Source organism: Asterias amurensis, chromosome 14 (assembly GCF_032118995.1).
Source record: "Asterias amurensis chromosome 14, ASM3211899v1".
NCBI lineage: Eukaryota > Metazoa > Echinodermata > Asteroidea > Forcipulatida > Asteriidae > Asterias > Asterias amurensis.
Genome location: NC_092661.1, coordinates 2,272,833 through 2,284,669, shown reverse-complemented (window position 1 = coordinate 2,284,669; position 11,837 = coordinate 2,272,833). Strand labels below are relative to the sequence as shown.

General features: G+C 38.2%; 2 protein-coding genes across 3 annotated transcripts in view; both read left to right on the top strand.

Annotated features, from left to right (window-relative positions):
- Positions 1-4,830: 4,830 nt before the first annotated feature.
- LOC139947352 (aqualysin-1-like) lies at positions 4,831-10,464 on the top strand. The gene is made up of 8 exons (XM_071945249.1): positions 4,831-4,932; positions 5,416-5,568; positions 6,317-6,488; positions 7,060-7,166; positions 7,576-7,717; positions 8,214-8,410; positions 8,988-9,159; positions 10,255-10,464. Exons 1-8 carry the CDS (start codon positions 4,831-4,833, stop codon positions 10,401-10,403), a joined length of 1,194 nt encoding a protein of 397 aa, XP_071801350.1. The 3' UTR covers positions 10,404-10,464.
- An 848-nt stretch (positions 10,465-11,312) lies between these two features.
- The window catches only part of LOC139946974 (intraflagellar transport protein 88 homolog), a 29,937-nt gene continuing 29,412 nt past the window's right edge, over positions 11,313-11,837 (top strand). For both annotated transcript variants that reach the window (XM_071944774.1, XM_071944773.1), the window contains exon 1: positions 11,313-11,419. The gene's annotated coding sequence lies outside the window, so the exon portion shown is untranslated. The remainder of the gene's footprint in view (positions 11,420-11,837) is intronic.

Sequence of the window (11,837 nt, the reverse complement as noted above, 5' to 3'; positions counted from 1 at the left end):
AAATGGAATAATTTAAGCATTTTAAACGAATGGGTTACTTGGCTTTTAGTTGCTGATGGGGCAAGTTGAGAAATGGTGTTTACGTCGAGGTAGTGTTAAAGACACTGGACACCTTTGGTTTGAATTTAATTGGTCGACAAAGTTTGGGAGATAATAAGTAAGAAAAAACACCCTTGTCACACGAAGTTGTGTGCTTTCAGATGCTTGATTTCGGGACCTCAAAATCTAATTCTGAGGTCTTGAAATCAAATACGCAGAAAAGTACTTCTTTCTCAAAAGCTACGTTACTTCAGAGGGAGCCGTTTCTCACAATGTTTTATATTCTCAATAGCTCTACATTGCTTGTTACCAAGTAAGTTTCTATGCTAACAATTATTTTGAGTAATTACCAATAGTGTCCAGTACCTTTAATACAAATCATTAAAGTGAAATAGGCTGCTTGTTTGCACACACAAAATCATGTTAAACCTTATATTACTTTTGTAGGTTTTTTATAACTCAAAAGTAACATGTTGCAGTTTATGTACGTGTTTATTATCTTTCCTAGTAACAGGTATTTGGTATATATTAATCATATTTTTGTCTGACTAATCAATTTCATCCTCTGTTGCCATTCTGCAATTTGCAATAAACCCTTCTAATGTCTAAAGGTTTACTAAATATTCTCAGACGACACCCCTAAATAATATCAAAGCAAAACATTATACACATTTTGACTGGCAATGAGGTAACTAGTATACCTCTATCCCCCGAGGGACTTTTATAACACACATCAGTCTTAAAATGTGAAATAAGAACAGAAATCTGGAAAAGGAAGGAAGTTTTGTAGTTGCTGTTCACGGTTCACGTCAAGAGCGGGCGCTGTCACCAGGCACTATTTTCAAAGATTAGTGCCTGCTCAGGAACTAGTTCCCACAAAACACGGGCACAATCACTAGACTATATAAGTTCACCCCACGTGACCGTGTTTTAGCCAACCAGAATACAGAACAAGCGAGAGGTGTGTTATAATATAAGTTATCACACAAGCGCGAGTGGAATACGGAAAAATATAGCGCTTCAGACGCGCTATATTTTTCGTATTTCCACGAGTGCGCGTGTGATAATGTATTTATCTTCAAGCAAACTTGACGCGTGACATAGAACACACAAGATGCAGGTAGTGATATTAGCCGTGCAATAATAGGTTTTTATCACCACTACATTCTGCGAATCTGATTGGAGGATTTGCGCGTACTTGAAGATAATACGTATTATTGCCCAATAACCAAGCTGCAGCCGGACGCAATAACAAATCTGTCAGCACTGTATAGCAGCACGACCTGGTAAACTGCACGGGTCTTCAGCGGCGAATAATGGATTTTATTGATGAAACGATTAAATGAATTTTATCCGCTGTGGTTTTGAATGATAGACTAAGACTATGCCAGCTTGCAATATGATATCATTTATTTGTACATATTACAGTCAACCCTCCTACTGTCTGACCATTCAATATTATCTACTGTGAGTTTGAAATTTGTACTGTGCTCAAATCATCACCATCTTTCGTCCTTGGACAGAACAGTGGAAGCAGCTTTGATGAAGTGGTGCCAGGTTGCTCTATCCCTCATGAGTTGCTGGGTCTCATTTAGATTAAGACTTGGTCTTTTGTAATCAAAAAACCTAATAGGCCTATCCAACATGAAATGCACAATGCATTTTGTTTTTATATAACAAGTCGAACAAGTATCGAATAGCTCCCAATACAAATATTATCACCATATTGATATTATTAAAAATATATATAATAAATGTTTTCAATAATAATTTGTGAGATCAGATGCATCGTTTATAATAGACATGTGACAAATGTATGATAGAAATTGATCATCATAATAGAAATGTATGTACTCCTCCCAATAAAACTTATGTACAATTTGAACTTTTAACCCACCATTAATCATGAATTAATGTTTTTTTAGGTTTCTTCATAAATCACACAAAAATAAATGTGAAGAGGGACATCATTTTTCTGTAGCCAAAATAACTTGGTCTGCCCCCCAAAAAACATTGTTTAAAGACAGTTGACACCATTGGTCATTGTCAAAGACTAGCCTTCACAGTTATCTCAACATATGCATGAAATAACAAACCTGTGAAAACTTGAGCTCAATCGGTCATCGAACTTGCGAGATAGTAATGGAAGAAAAAAAACACCATGTCACACTAAGTTGTGTGCGTTTAGATGGTTGATTTCGAGACCTCAAGTTCTAAATCTGAGGTCTCGCAATAAAATTCGTGGAAAATTACTTCTGTCTCGAAAACTATGGCACTTCAGAGGGAGCTGTTTCTCACAATGTTTTATACCATCAACATCTCCCCATTACTCGTCACCAAGAAAGGTTTTATGCTAAAAATTATTTTTAGCAATTACCAATAGTGTCCACTGCCTTTAAAATGGCTTGAGGTATAGTATTCAAAATAAGCTCAAATAAGCAAACTGGCAAGAACTCTACTCATAAGAAATGTTCATACGGTGCAATTACAAACCTCACTTAATTAGTTTGACGAGAGATAAATTGTGTTCCAATTTAAGTTTGTTGTGCCAATTTTATCTTACATATAATTACATATGAGTAGTACTATTTACATCAGGAAGTTATTATATGAAGTTTGTGAATATTCATTGTATGATAATATGCTGCACTCTAATTTGCATAACTTGTAAAACCATGTATGATTTTACATTTGTAAATAATGTTATTATTATAATGCCTAAAAATAGTTCCCGTTTGTTATCGTTTGCCAAAACTTTAGAAGATTCCAAAACTTAAAATTGTATTTAATTTAATAATTTAATTAAAGAGTTGTTAAGGTTTACTACTGTGTGTTGATAAAAGTACTATGCAAATGTAAACAAATAAAACAGGACTCAGAGTCAAGTCTGTACTTTTGTCTTTTATCGGAAATGAAATGTATGTGTATTTTTTTATGGGATTATTTCTTGCCCCTTTTTCAATTCGTACCCCCTCCCTCCTCTAACAATGCTCCAAAATGACGTAGAAAAGTTGATTTCTTTTTTTCACACAGTTCGGGTAACTGTGGGTGGGATAAACTTGACGAACTTGGGTAAACTTGACGAATTGATATCCGTCTATTGTTTTCTATGTTTTCTATTTGTTTACATTGTTATTGTTGTGTGACAGTCAATGTGTTCATGCCCTTTGGAGAATTGCTGTATTTGACGAAATGGGAAACGTGAAGCAAATTGGGGGGGGGGGGCTTGAAGCCGGGGTAGACCATGGTATTTAATTTAAAGAAACAAAACTACAGTTCTCACGAGCCTGTTTTAGTCAAAAGACTTCAGTTATTATTGTCAGTAGTATTTGTATTTGTATTTTTTTTTTGTATCAAGGGCGATTACGAGCTGTTTCACTTTGAGCACCTTAAACTAATCTCACCAATCCAAGACCGGAACACTACATTATGCCATCCCCAGCGGGGGTTACGGGCTATTATTGGTGGGACGCTGCGACGCGAATCCAGGTAGGGTCTCACCTGGATTAAAGGCTGACACTCGCTGGTTTCATTTACCAAACCCGTAACAAACAAGATGACACTCGTGAACCTTCAGAAAAAATATCACATGGAACGATAACATGATGGGATGCACATTTTGGATGGATCATCAAACTTCAAAGTAAGTAGCCCAAATCAGGCAGCGCAAAGTGGATCATTTTTTAAGAAAAACGACACCATTCCAGGGCATGAGCCTCCTAAAAAATTGTTATTTTGATGACCATTATGATGTCAAAGTGAGTATATCAACCAGAGTAAAGTACAATACAATTTTGATTCCAATATCGGTTGTCATAATTATGCAAATCTCCCCTTGTTGAATCTAAACTGTCATCCCCACGTCAGTTTCGCAGATCTTGATAAAAATTAATTAAGAATATCAGGTATAAAAAATATGTATCTAGCAATATCTGGTAATATTGGGAAGGGAAACAAAATTCATCGCAGTTCACTGACCACCAAAACTCTTTTTAGGGTGATTATGTTCGGTTTAGTACGGTTTAGTTTTCTGTATACTTTTTTATAATTATGTGATTTTGTTTTATCACCAGTTTTCTTTAGCTTAAATTTAACAACACTATTGTTTATATGATATTTACTTTAAATGTTTAATTAAGTGGCAATATTCCGAGGAGTTGCTGAAATGGTCATAAGACAACACAATTAATTATGTGTCATTTATAAGGTTCTCGAGTCATCAATCACTAGAAGAAAATTATCACAGTGCGAAACAAAATGATTTGTAAATATCAAAAATAGTCCTTACGGCAATAACCATATTGACTTCTGTAATTAAATTTATTGTTTACATGAAGTAATTAGAAGGTTAATATTAAGCCGTTTGGGTGGTATAAAAAGCATCGCTAAGTCTTTCCTTGCAGTCAATGAGCTGGATTGAGAATCGATAGCATCTCAACGATCTTTTTGCTGGAGTGAAAATCGTCAAAAGTTCCTCCCGTAATTTTGGTAAGTATTCCCGGTGTTCACCATGCAAGCAAAATTTTCTGAAATTCAGGATAATGACTAGTACTTGTATGCAATGCTTTATCTGTACGGGCATCTTATTAAATAACGTCTTACCAAAACATTTGAACTTGTTGTTTGAAGTTTATACAAATCATGTTTGACATTTCCCTTCATGTTTCTGTTTAATGCCTGTGATATTGCTTGAATGTTTTTCTGTTTGCCCCTTTTTGGCTGGAAGCACAATGGTTATCACGTCATAGACACCATTTTGTTTTTTTTGTTTTAGTCGCAGTTCCCGTCAAGATGTACACGTTGTTGCCGATTCTCTTACTGGCTGTGAGTGCTTACGGTACGAATCTGGAGCCAGACCACTCCGAGCCAAGACGATACATCGTTAAACTCAAGGTTTGAACTAAACATTTTTTTTAATCATCATTAACTTTATCGCTAGCTTTAAAAGGTGCAATTGTTTTCGATAATATTTCTTGTTGTTCCTAGTGTTGTTGTTGATGTTATTGTCGTCGTTGTCGTCTTCAGCCGTTTACTTCAAAACGCGACTTAAATTATGTTTTAAACTATTTCGTATTGTTGTGCTCAATGTACGCTCAAGAATTTCCTAAAGTTCCTCTGGGTAAACTCCTACTAAGTTAATATATTAGAAATTGTTAAGCAATAATTATTGCCAACATATACAATGCAGACATATTGTGTTCTTTGCTTTTCACTTAAATAATACAGTTTGGCAACATTGTCATAAAGCACATAAATAAGGAGAGCTCATAAGGATTTTAGGACGATTGTAAAAAATCATAAATAATTTCAAAATCATTTTTCAGAGAAGGGTGATCGTTAACTCAGGAATGCTTCACTTGTTTTTTTTTTTTATAGTCGAGCGAACTGGCGGGAAAGTTTGCGGAAGATTTTGATGAATACCGGCAGTCTGCAAAGAAGTTGCCAATTGGTCACGTGGAGATGGTATCACAAGCGGAGACTGGGTCAAGTCTAACCGTCATGAATTTGAACCGTCAATCACTGGAAATGGCGAGTATTTGGGGGTTTCCCTACTAAAATAAAGACAGTTAGAATGCAAATGAATTCAAACTCACGCAGTCACTCGCTGCTGTGGACATTTCTTTGTTCTGCAATTAAGGAAAATCCTATTTCTCAACACTTTATAAACCACCGTGTAGACATGATTTAGGCATTAAACATTCTGTGGACACATACCCACACCCCATCTCAAAAATGCATCTTTTATTTAGCATTCTCTTTTAGAGCACCACAGTCTTTAGAATTACCCTATTTTTATAGAGTCCTTTTGTTTTCTCTCTTTTTGGTAAGTCCTCTCACTTGGTGTATATCAACATATGCATAAAATAACAAACCTGTGACAATTTGAGCTCAGTCGGTCATCGAACTTGCGAGATAATAATGAAAGAAAAAACACCCTGGTTACACGGAAGCTGTGTGCTTTCAGTCAGATGCTTGATTTCGGGACCTCTAAATATGAGGCTGAGGTCTCGAAATCAACTCCGTAGAAAATTACCTCTTTCTCAAGGAGCCGTTTCTCACAATGTTTAATAATTGCTTGTTATCAAAAAAGGTTTGATGCTAATAATTATTTTTTGAGTAATTACCAATAGTGTCCACTGCCTTAAAGGTAAGGTACCAGAAATGAGCACATGCGCACACACACAACTTCTAAGGATGGTCACAGCACCCACTTAGTTTCACAACTTTTCGTAAAACTACCAAAGTCTCCAACAAGTGTTTTTCTAACATCTTTTAGGTACGAAATCACCCATCAGTGGAGTACGTGGAGGAAGACGGCCTGGTCGAACTGGAGGTTGAAATTGGGGCTGGCCGTTTACTGGAGACTCGGGGGGACGATGTGTCATACTGGGGACTCGACCGAATCAATCAGAAAACACTGCCGCTGGACGGAAATGTCTCATTTATTGGTAGGAAATATTTTAGATTCGAACAAAGACAAGTTGGCTGAAGTGGGACTTGAACCAACAATCTTCGAATTAATGTACCGGCGCTCTATGGGCAAGAGCTATCTAGCCCTAAACTGGCGGGCTTCTATTTTAGTCAATATCTGGAAAATAACACGTATGGCCATTTACGATTTCTCAAATGAGAATTCAGAGAACAAAATTTGTTCACTCCTTTGTTGCAAAGGCACTGGACACCTTTGTAATTCTAACATTATGCATACAATGGCAAATCTTGAAAAAAATTGACTTATTGGGCATCGAAGTTTCAAGAGAATAATGGAAGGAAAAATTTATACACTTTAAAAAATGAATGTGTACTTTCAGATGCATCTAATGCCTGAAGTCTTTTTATTATTTGAGTGAGAAATTACCTCTTTCTCAAAAGCTATGTTACTTCAGAGGGAGCCGTTCTTACAATGTGTTGTACTATCAACAGCTCTCCGTTGCTCCTAAGTTTTTATGCTATAAATTATTTTGAGCACTAATAGTGCCTAGTGCCTCTAAACAGATCAAGATGGTTTCTGTCCTACAGGTGACGGAACTGGGGTGAATATTTACATCATTGACAGCGGAGTGATGGAAACACACTCAGACTTCGGCGGGAGAGTCAAAGCGGGCTTTGACGTCTTCGACAGCGATGTGAGTAACAGACCTACAATCTCACGGTTACACGTGGCCTAATTTTGATTTTCCCGCCCAAAACATGCTCATCATTTCAACTGAGATTAAAATTTCGGGGATAAAAACTGGTTTGTCCTTATTAACTCTATTACTTATTTGTTTGACGCTTACCTTGATGATTTTACGTACCCAATAATGTTGAGATATTGTGTCGGATTCTTGAACAAAAATCAAAACCTCAGATTGGGGAAACAACGTTTGGTTTATGGTAACGCAAACCATAACTCACCATGCAATACCTCAAATCACACAATGTGTCGTTTTCTCTCAATTTAAACCCCTACCCAAACCCACCTCTTCATCAAAGCCCTCATTCTCCCTTCCCCATTCTCCAAAAATTGAGCCTTTCTGTCTTGATCTACTGTAGGGGCAAGATTGTCTCGGACACGGTACACAAGTTGCCGGAGTCGCTGCTGGCAAGACGTACGGCGTGGCAAAGGGGGCTACCATACACTCAGTCAGGACGCTAGACTGTAACGGTGTGGCGAGGAACAGTCAAATTGCACGAAGTATGGAAGTCAGGTTTTCTCAAAATCTTTCAACAAGCTCCAATATTGACATTACTGAATCTTAAAGACTAAATCCAGTACTAATCTATGAAGGTGGTGTCTGGCCAGAAGACCAGCAGTAATGTACTAGAGAACTGCAATATGTGTCCACTGGCATTCCTTGTCCAATTGCTGAATATGCGTAGACGAATAGAAGAGCAGATATAACATTTTTTTTGTTAATTTCAATAATGTTATTGAATGTGTTGATGTTGATGTGTAATAATCACTCAAATGGTTTCATATCAACCAGATCTTAAGATATTTCCATCTTTTCGCTCCATTATCGCCTCCCTTATCCACCCACCATGCCACTCCGCCATCCTCAACCCACAACTACCATCCACACCCAACACCACTCACACAAAAACCCGTCCACTTTACACCCGACAACCCATCCACAACCCATCCCCACCACCACACCCACCCACCCCCACCCATCCCCACCTACTACCAGGCATTGACTGGGTAGCAGAGCACGGTGAGTCTCCCTGCGTGGCCACCATAGCCCTCTCCACTCGTTCGTCTAAGACCATCGATGCAGCCATCCAACGCCTGGCAGAGTCAGGCTGCCTACCGGTGACTGCCGCTAGCAACGAAGTCAAAGACCGGCAGTACGATGCGTGTGTTCGATCACCAGCTCGCTCTCCTTATGTAAGAAAACCATACTGTAAAAAAAAATCGTTTATGGATTAACAGCCTTTGGTTGTGAGTCTCCTCCCGTCGGTCTTCTGACATCGTCGAGTCTTCTGACGATTACTAGAGCCAAGCTAGTTGCCCAGTCGTGACACTTAACCATGATGCTTCGTTCTATGGATGGGACGTAAGGCAGTTGGTCCCGTGTATTGTGTAACACACGTAAAAAAACATTACTCTTTATCGAAAAGACAATGAGTTCACCCCGGTGTTCCTGGTTTGATTGGCTGCATATTGCGCCACAGCACCTCGTAAACCATTACATAGTGATATGTAAACGGAGTAGGTCTCATAATTCAAACTTAGTCCCACAAACTCTGCAGGAAAATACTGAATGTGCGTTAACAACATTAAGCGTTTAAAACTCAATCTTGAAGACAGATCAAACTGATCGAAACGTTGAGTTGTCAACCACCGGTTCATTTAAGAACCAACACAAGAGATTTACACATGGTGTTACTGCAGACCAATGTGTATTGTATATTTTCGTCCCCTTCTGTTTTATTTGATTATTTTTATATATTTTCCCAAAAAGGCTTTGACTGTTGGAGCTTCTAAAGCTGACGATTCCAAGGCGTGGTTTTCACGGTACGGGATCTGCGTGGATATCTTTGCTCCGGGGTACGACATTCGGACTACCTCGAAGAAAGGGGACGATGAGTTCCTGTACGCCCGGGGGACGTCACTGTCTTGTCCCTTTGTGGCCGGTGAGAAGAGCTTAATTATTTTTTTAAAGCCAGTGGACACTATTGGTAATAATATTGTCAAAGACTAGTCTTCACACAGTTGGTGTATCTCAACATATGCATAAAATAAAAAACCTGTGAAAATTTGAGCTTAATCGGTCATCGAAGTTGCGAGATAATAATGAAAGAAAAAAACACCCTTGTCACGCGAAGTTGTGTGCTTTCTGATGCTTGATTTCGAGACCTCAAATTCTAAACTTGAGGTCTCGAAATCAAATTCGTGGAAAATTACTTCTTTCTCAATAACTACGTCACTTCAGAGGGAGCTGTTTCTCACAATAGTTTATACTATATATCTCTCTCCGTAACTCGTAACCAAGAAAGGTTTTATGATGATAATTATTTTGAGTAATTACCAATAGTGTCCACTGCCTTTAAGGAACTCAATACGTTTGGTAATTGGAAGTTTGGAAACCACTGCTTGTTTCAATTCTATAGTATAGATAATGATATAAAACTATATCTGTGAAAGATGGAAGTGTTTTTGAGATAGTGCCGAAAATCTGGAGCGGATGTCCAAATGAAGAAAAATCTTTAATATTGCACTACAATATCTGACAACTGCTATCTGAGAACTCAGATTTACATTATTTTGTGATAAAAACTGATGTGCTTTTCTATAACCTAACCGCAGTAGCCTTTTTTTTTGAAGTGGAAAGTTTCTCAAAGTATTGCAAGAGAAATGGCACAAGTCATTTTCAAAAGGCAGATCCGATTTTTGAGTATTAACTTTTTCGCACATAAAAATTTCCACCTTTAGGCCAAAAGTTCAATATTCCTAATCCTGCACTGAAACACTATTGCCTGAAAACTATAAAGGCCTCCATGAGACAAGGGGATTTTTCCTTACAGTGCCATGCCCACTCTAAGGAAAAGAAAATCACATGAAAATTTATGAGGCTTTTATAGTTTTTTTAGGAGATTGCCCATAACTGATTGCTAGTAAATTAATGCCTTTACATGGCCCTATGTGCCTGAAACGGGTTGCTGGAAAAATGCCTTGAGTGAAACGGACCTAATGTTGATAACCTCATCTCTTTCTGTTCATGTTTCTAGGCGTTGCTGCTATCCACCTAGGTAACGGAGTGCCTCAAGATGAGGTACGAGAGCGAATCCTCAATGATGCTACTGTCTGTGAGATACCAGATGCCGGTAGAGGCTCACCCAATCGCCTCCTCTACGTTGACCCTGGCCGGAAGAAGTAGACCCCATCAACTTTATGATGATGTGCATCTCTCAATGCACACCTTCCTTATTAAAACCTTAGGAGGCATCATGTTCACTGTATGGTCTTGGTTAGAATATTGAAAAGCAGTGGACACTACTGGTATAATTAATACTCAAAATAATTATTAGCATAAAAACTTACTTGGTAACGAGCAATATGTGGAGCTAGGAGTGTTGTTAGTATAAAAAGTACTACGGCTCCCTCTGAAGTAGGCCTAGTTTTTGAGAAAGAGGTAATTTCTCAGTCAAAAGTAAAAGAATCACGATTGGCCATGTAACTAGTTTGTTATAAGTAATTCGTTTTCTAGTTTTTTTTAGTATTATGTGAATGTGAAGTATTATTTTGGACGAATTCTTTATTTGTTGTGTACACAGAAACATTGCAAAATATTTATTGTCAAAAAAAACTTAAAGAGTCATACAACTACCTCCATAGCTAGTGGAAATGTATTCTATGAATTACCGCATAAGACCAAGAGAAAAAAAATAAATGCTGCTGTGAACTGTGTTTGTCGTCATTTTGTAACTTTTCCAGAAACATTTTGGGAAGATTTAGGCCGGGGCAACGTGTCTCATCAACTGGACGACATTTTGAGTCCGAGCATGCAACACCCATTGCGAAAAGAGATTTATCTCGCACCCTGTAATCATCCTCTTTTCTGGACCCCGCCCCCCCATCCCCCAACATACAATATTGTTTGTAGCCTATAGTCATCTTCTCCCATACAGTAGCCCTACTCCGATCAAAGAGCTATCGTCTGCCCGCCCACAAACAACTCGTGCAAGCCACGCCCCTGTAAAAAATAAATAAAATACAGCACTTTTATGAAGCCCGCCCTCTAGTGAAATAATTAAACTATTACAAGTGCATGATGGGAAGGAAATATTTTCGATGTTGCCGATTGACGAGTGCTGACACTCCAAAATTCGAGTAGAAAACACCGAAATAGTTTATCTTACCAGTATTTTTTTAATACGTCTGTGTCAAGTTGGGGTGAGTATTAATTGTAATATTTAAATATGCTTGTTATTTGGTATGTCCTTGCTTGTAAAGACTGTTAAATCGACCTTGGTAACAGCGACCAGCGTCCCGTTTCTAGGGCCACACACTTGAGGTGGTTGGTTGGAGCACACGCACGGCAGACGGTGCCAGAGCCGCCGCCGAACGGTCGGCCCGGTCCCGGTGGTTGTGCGGAAGTTGGGGGAGTTTGCCCGCCTTTGGGCAGACTTCGTACGCTTATTATTTCAAAAAGAAGAAGTACATAAGACAAAATGTACAAAAGTACACAGAAGAACATAACAACTTTTGCCTATATTTTTTGATAAAGTTCACATTCTCAATTCACTGGACTGTCACTGGTTCATGCTGAAGTAGGCCCGTTTAAAATTTTAATTAAAAAAATGATAGAATC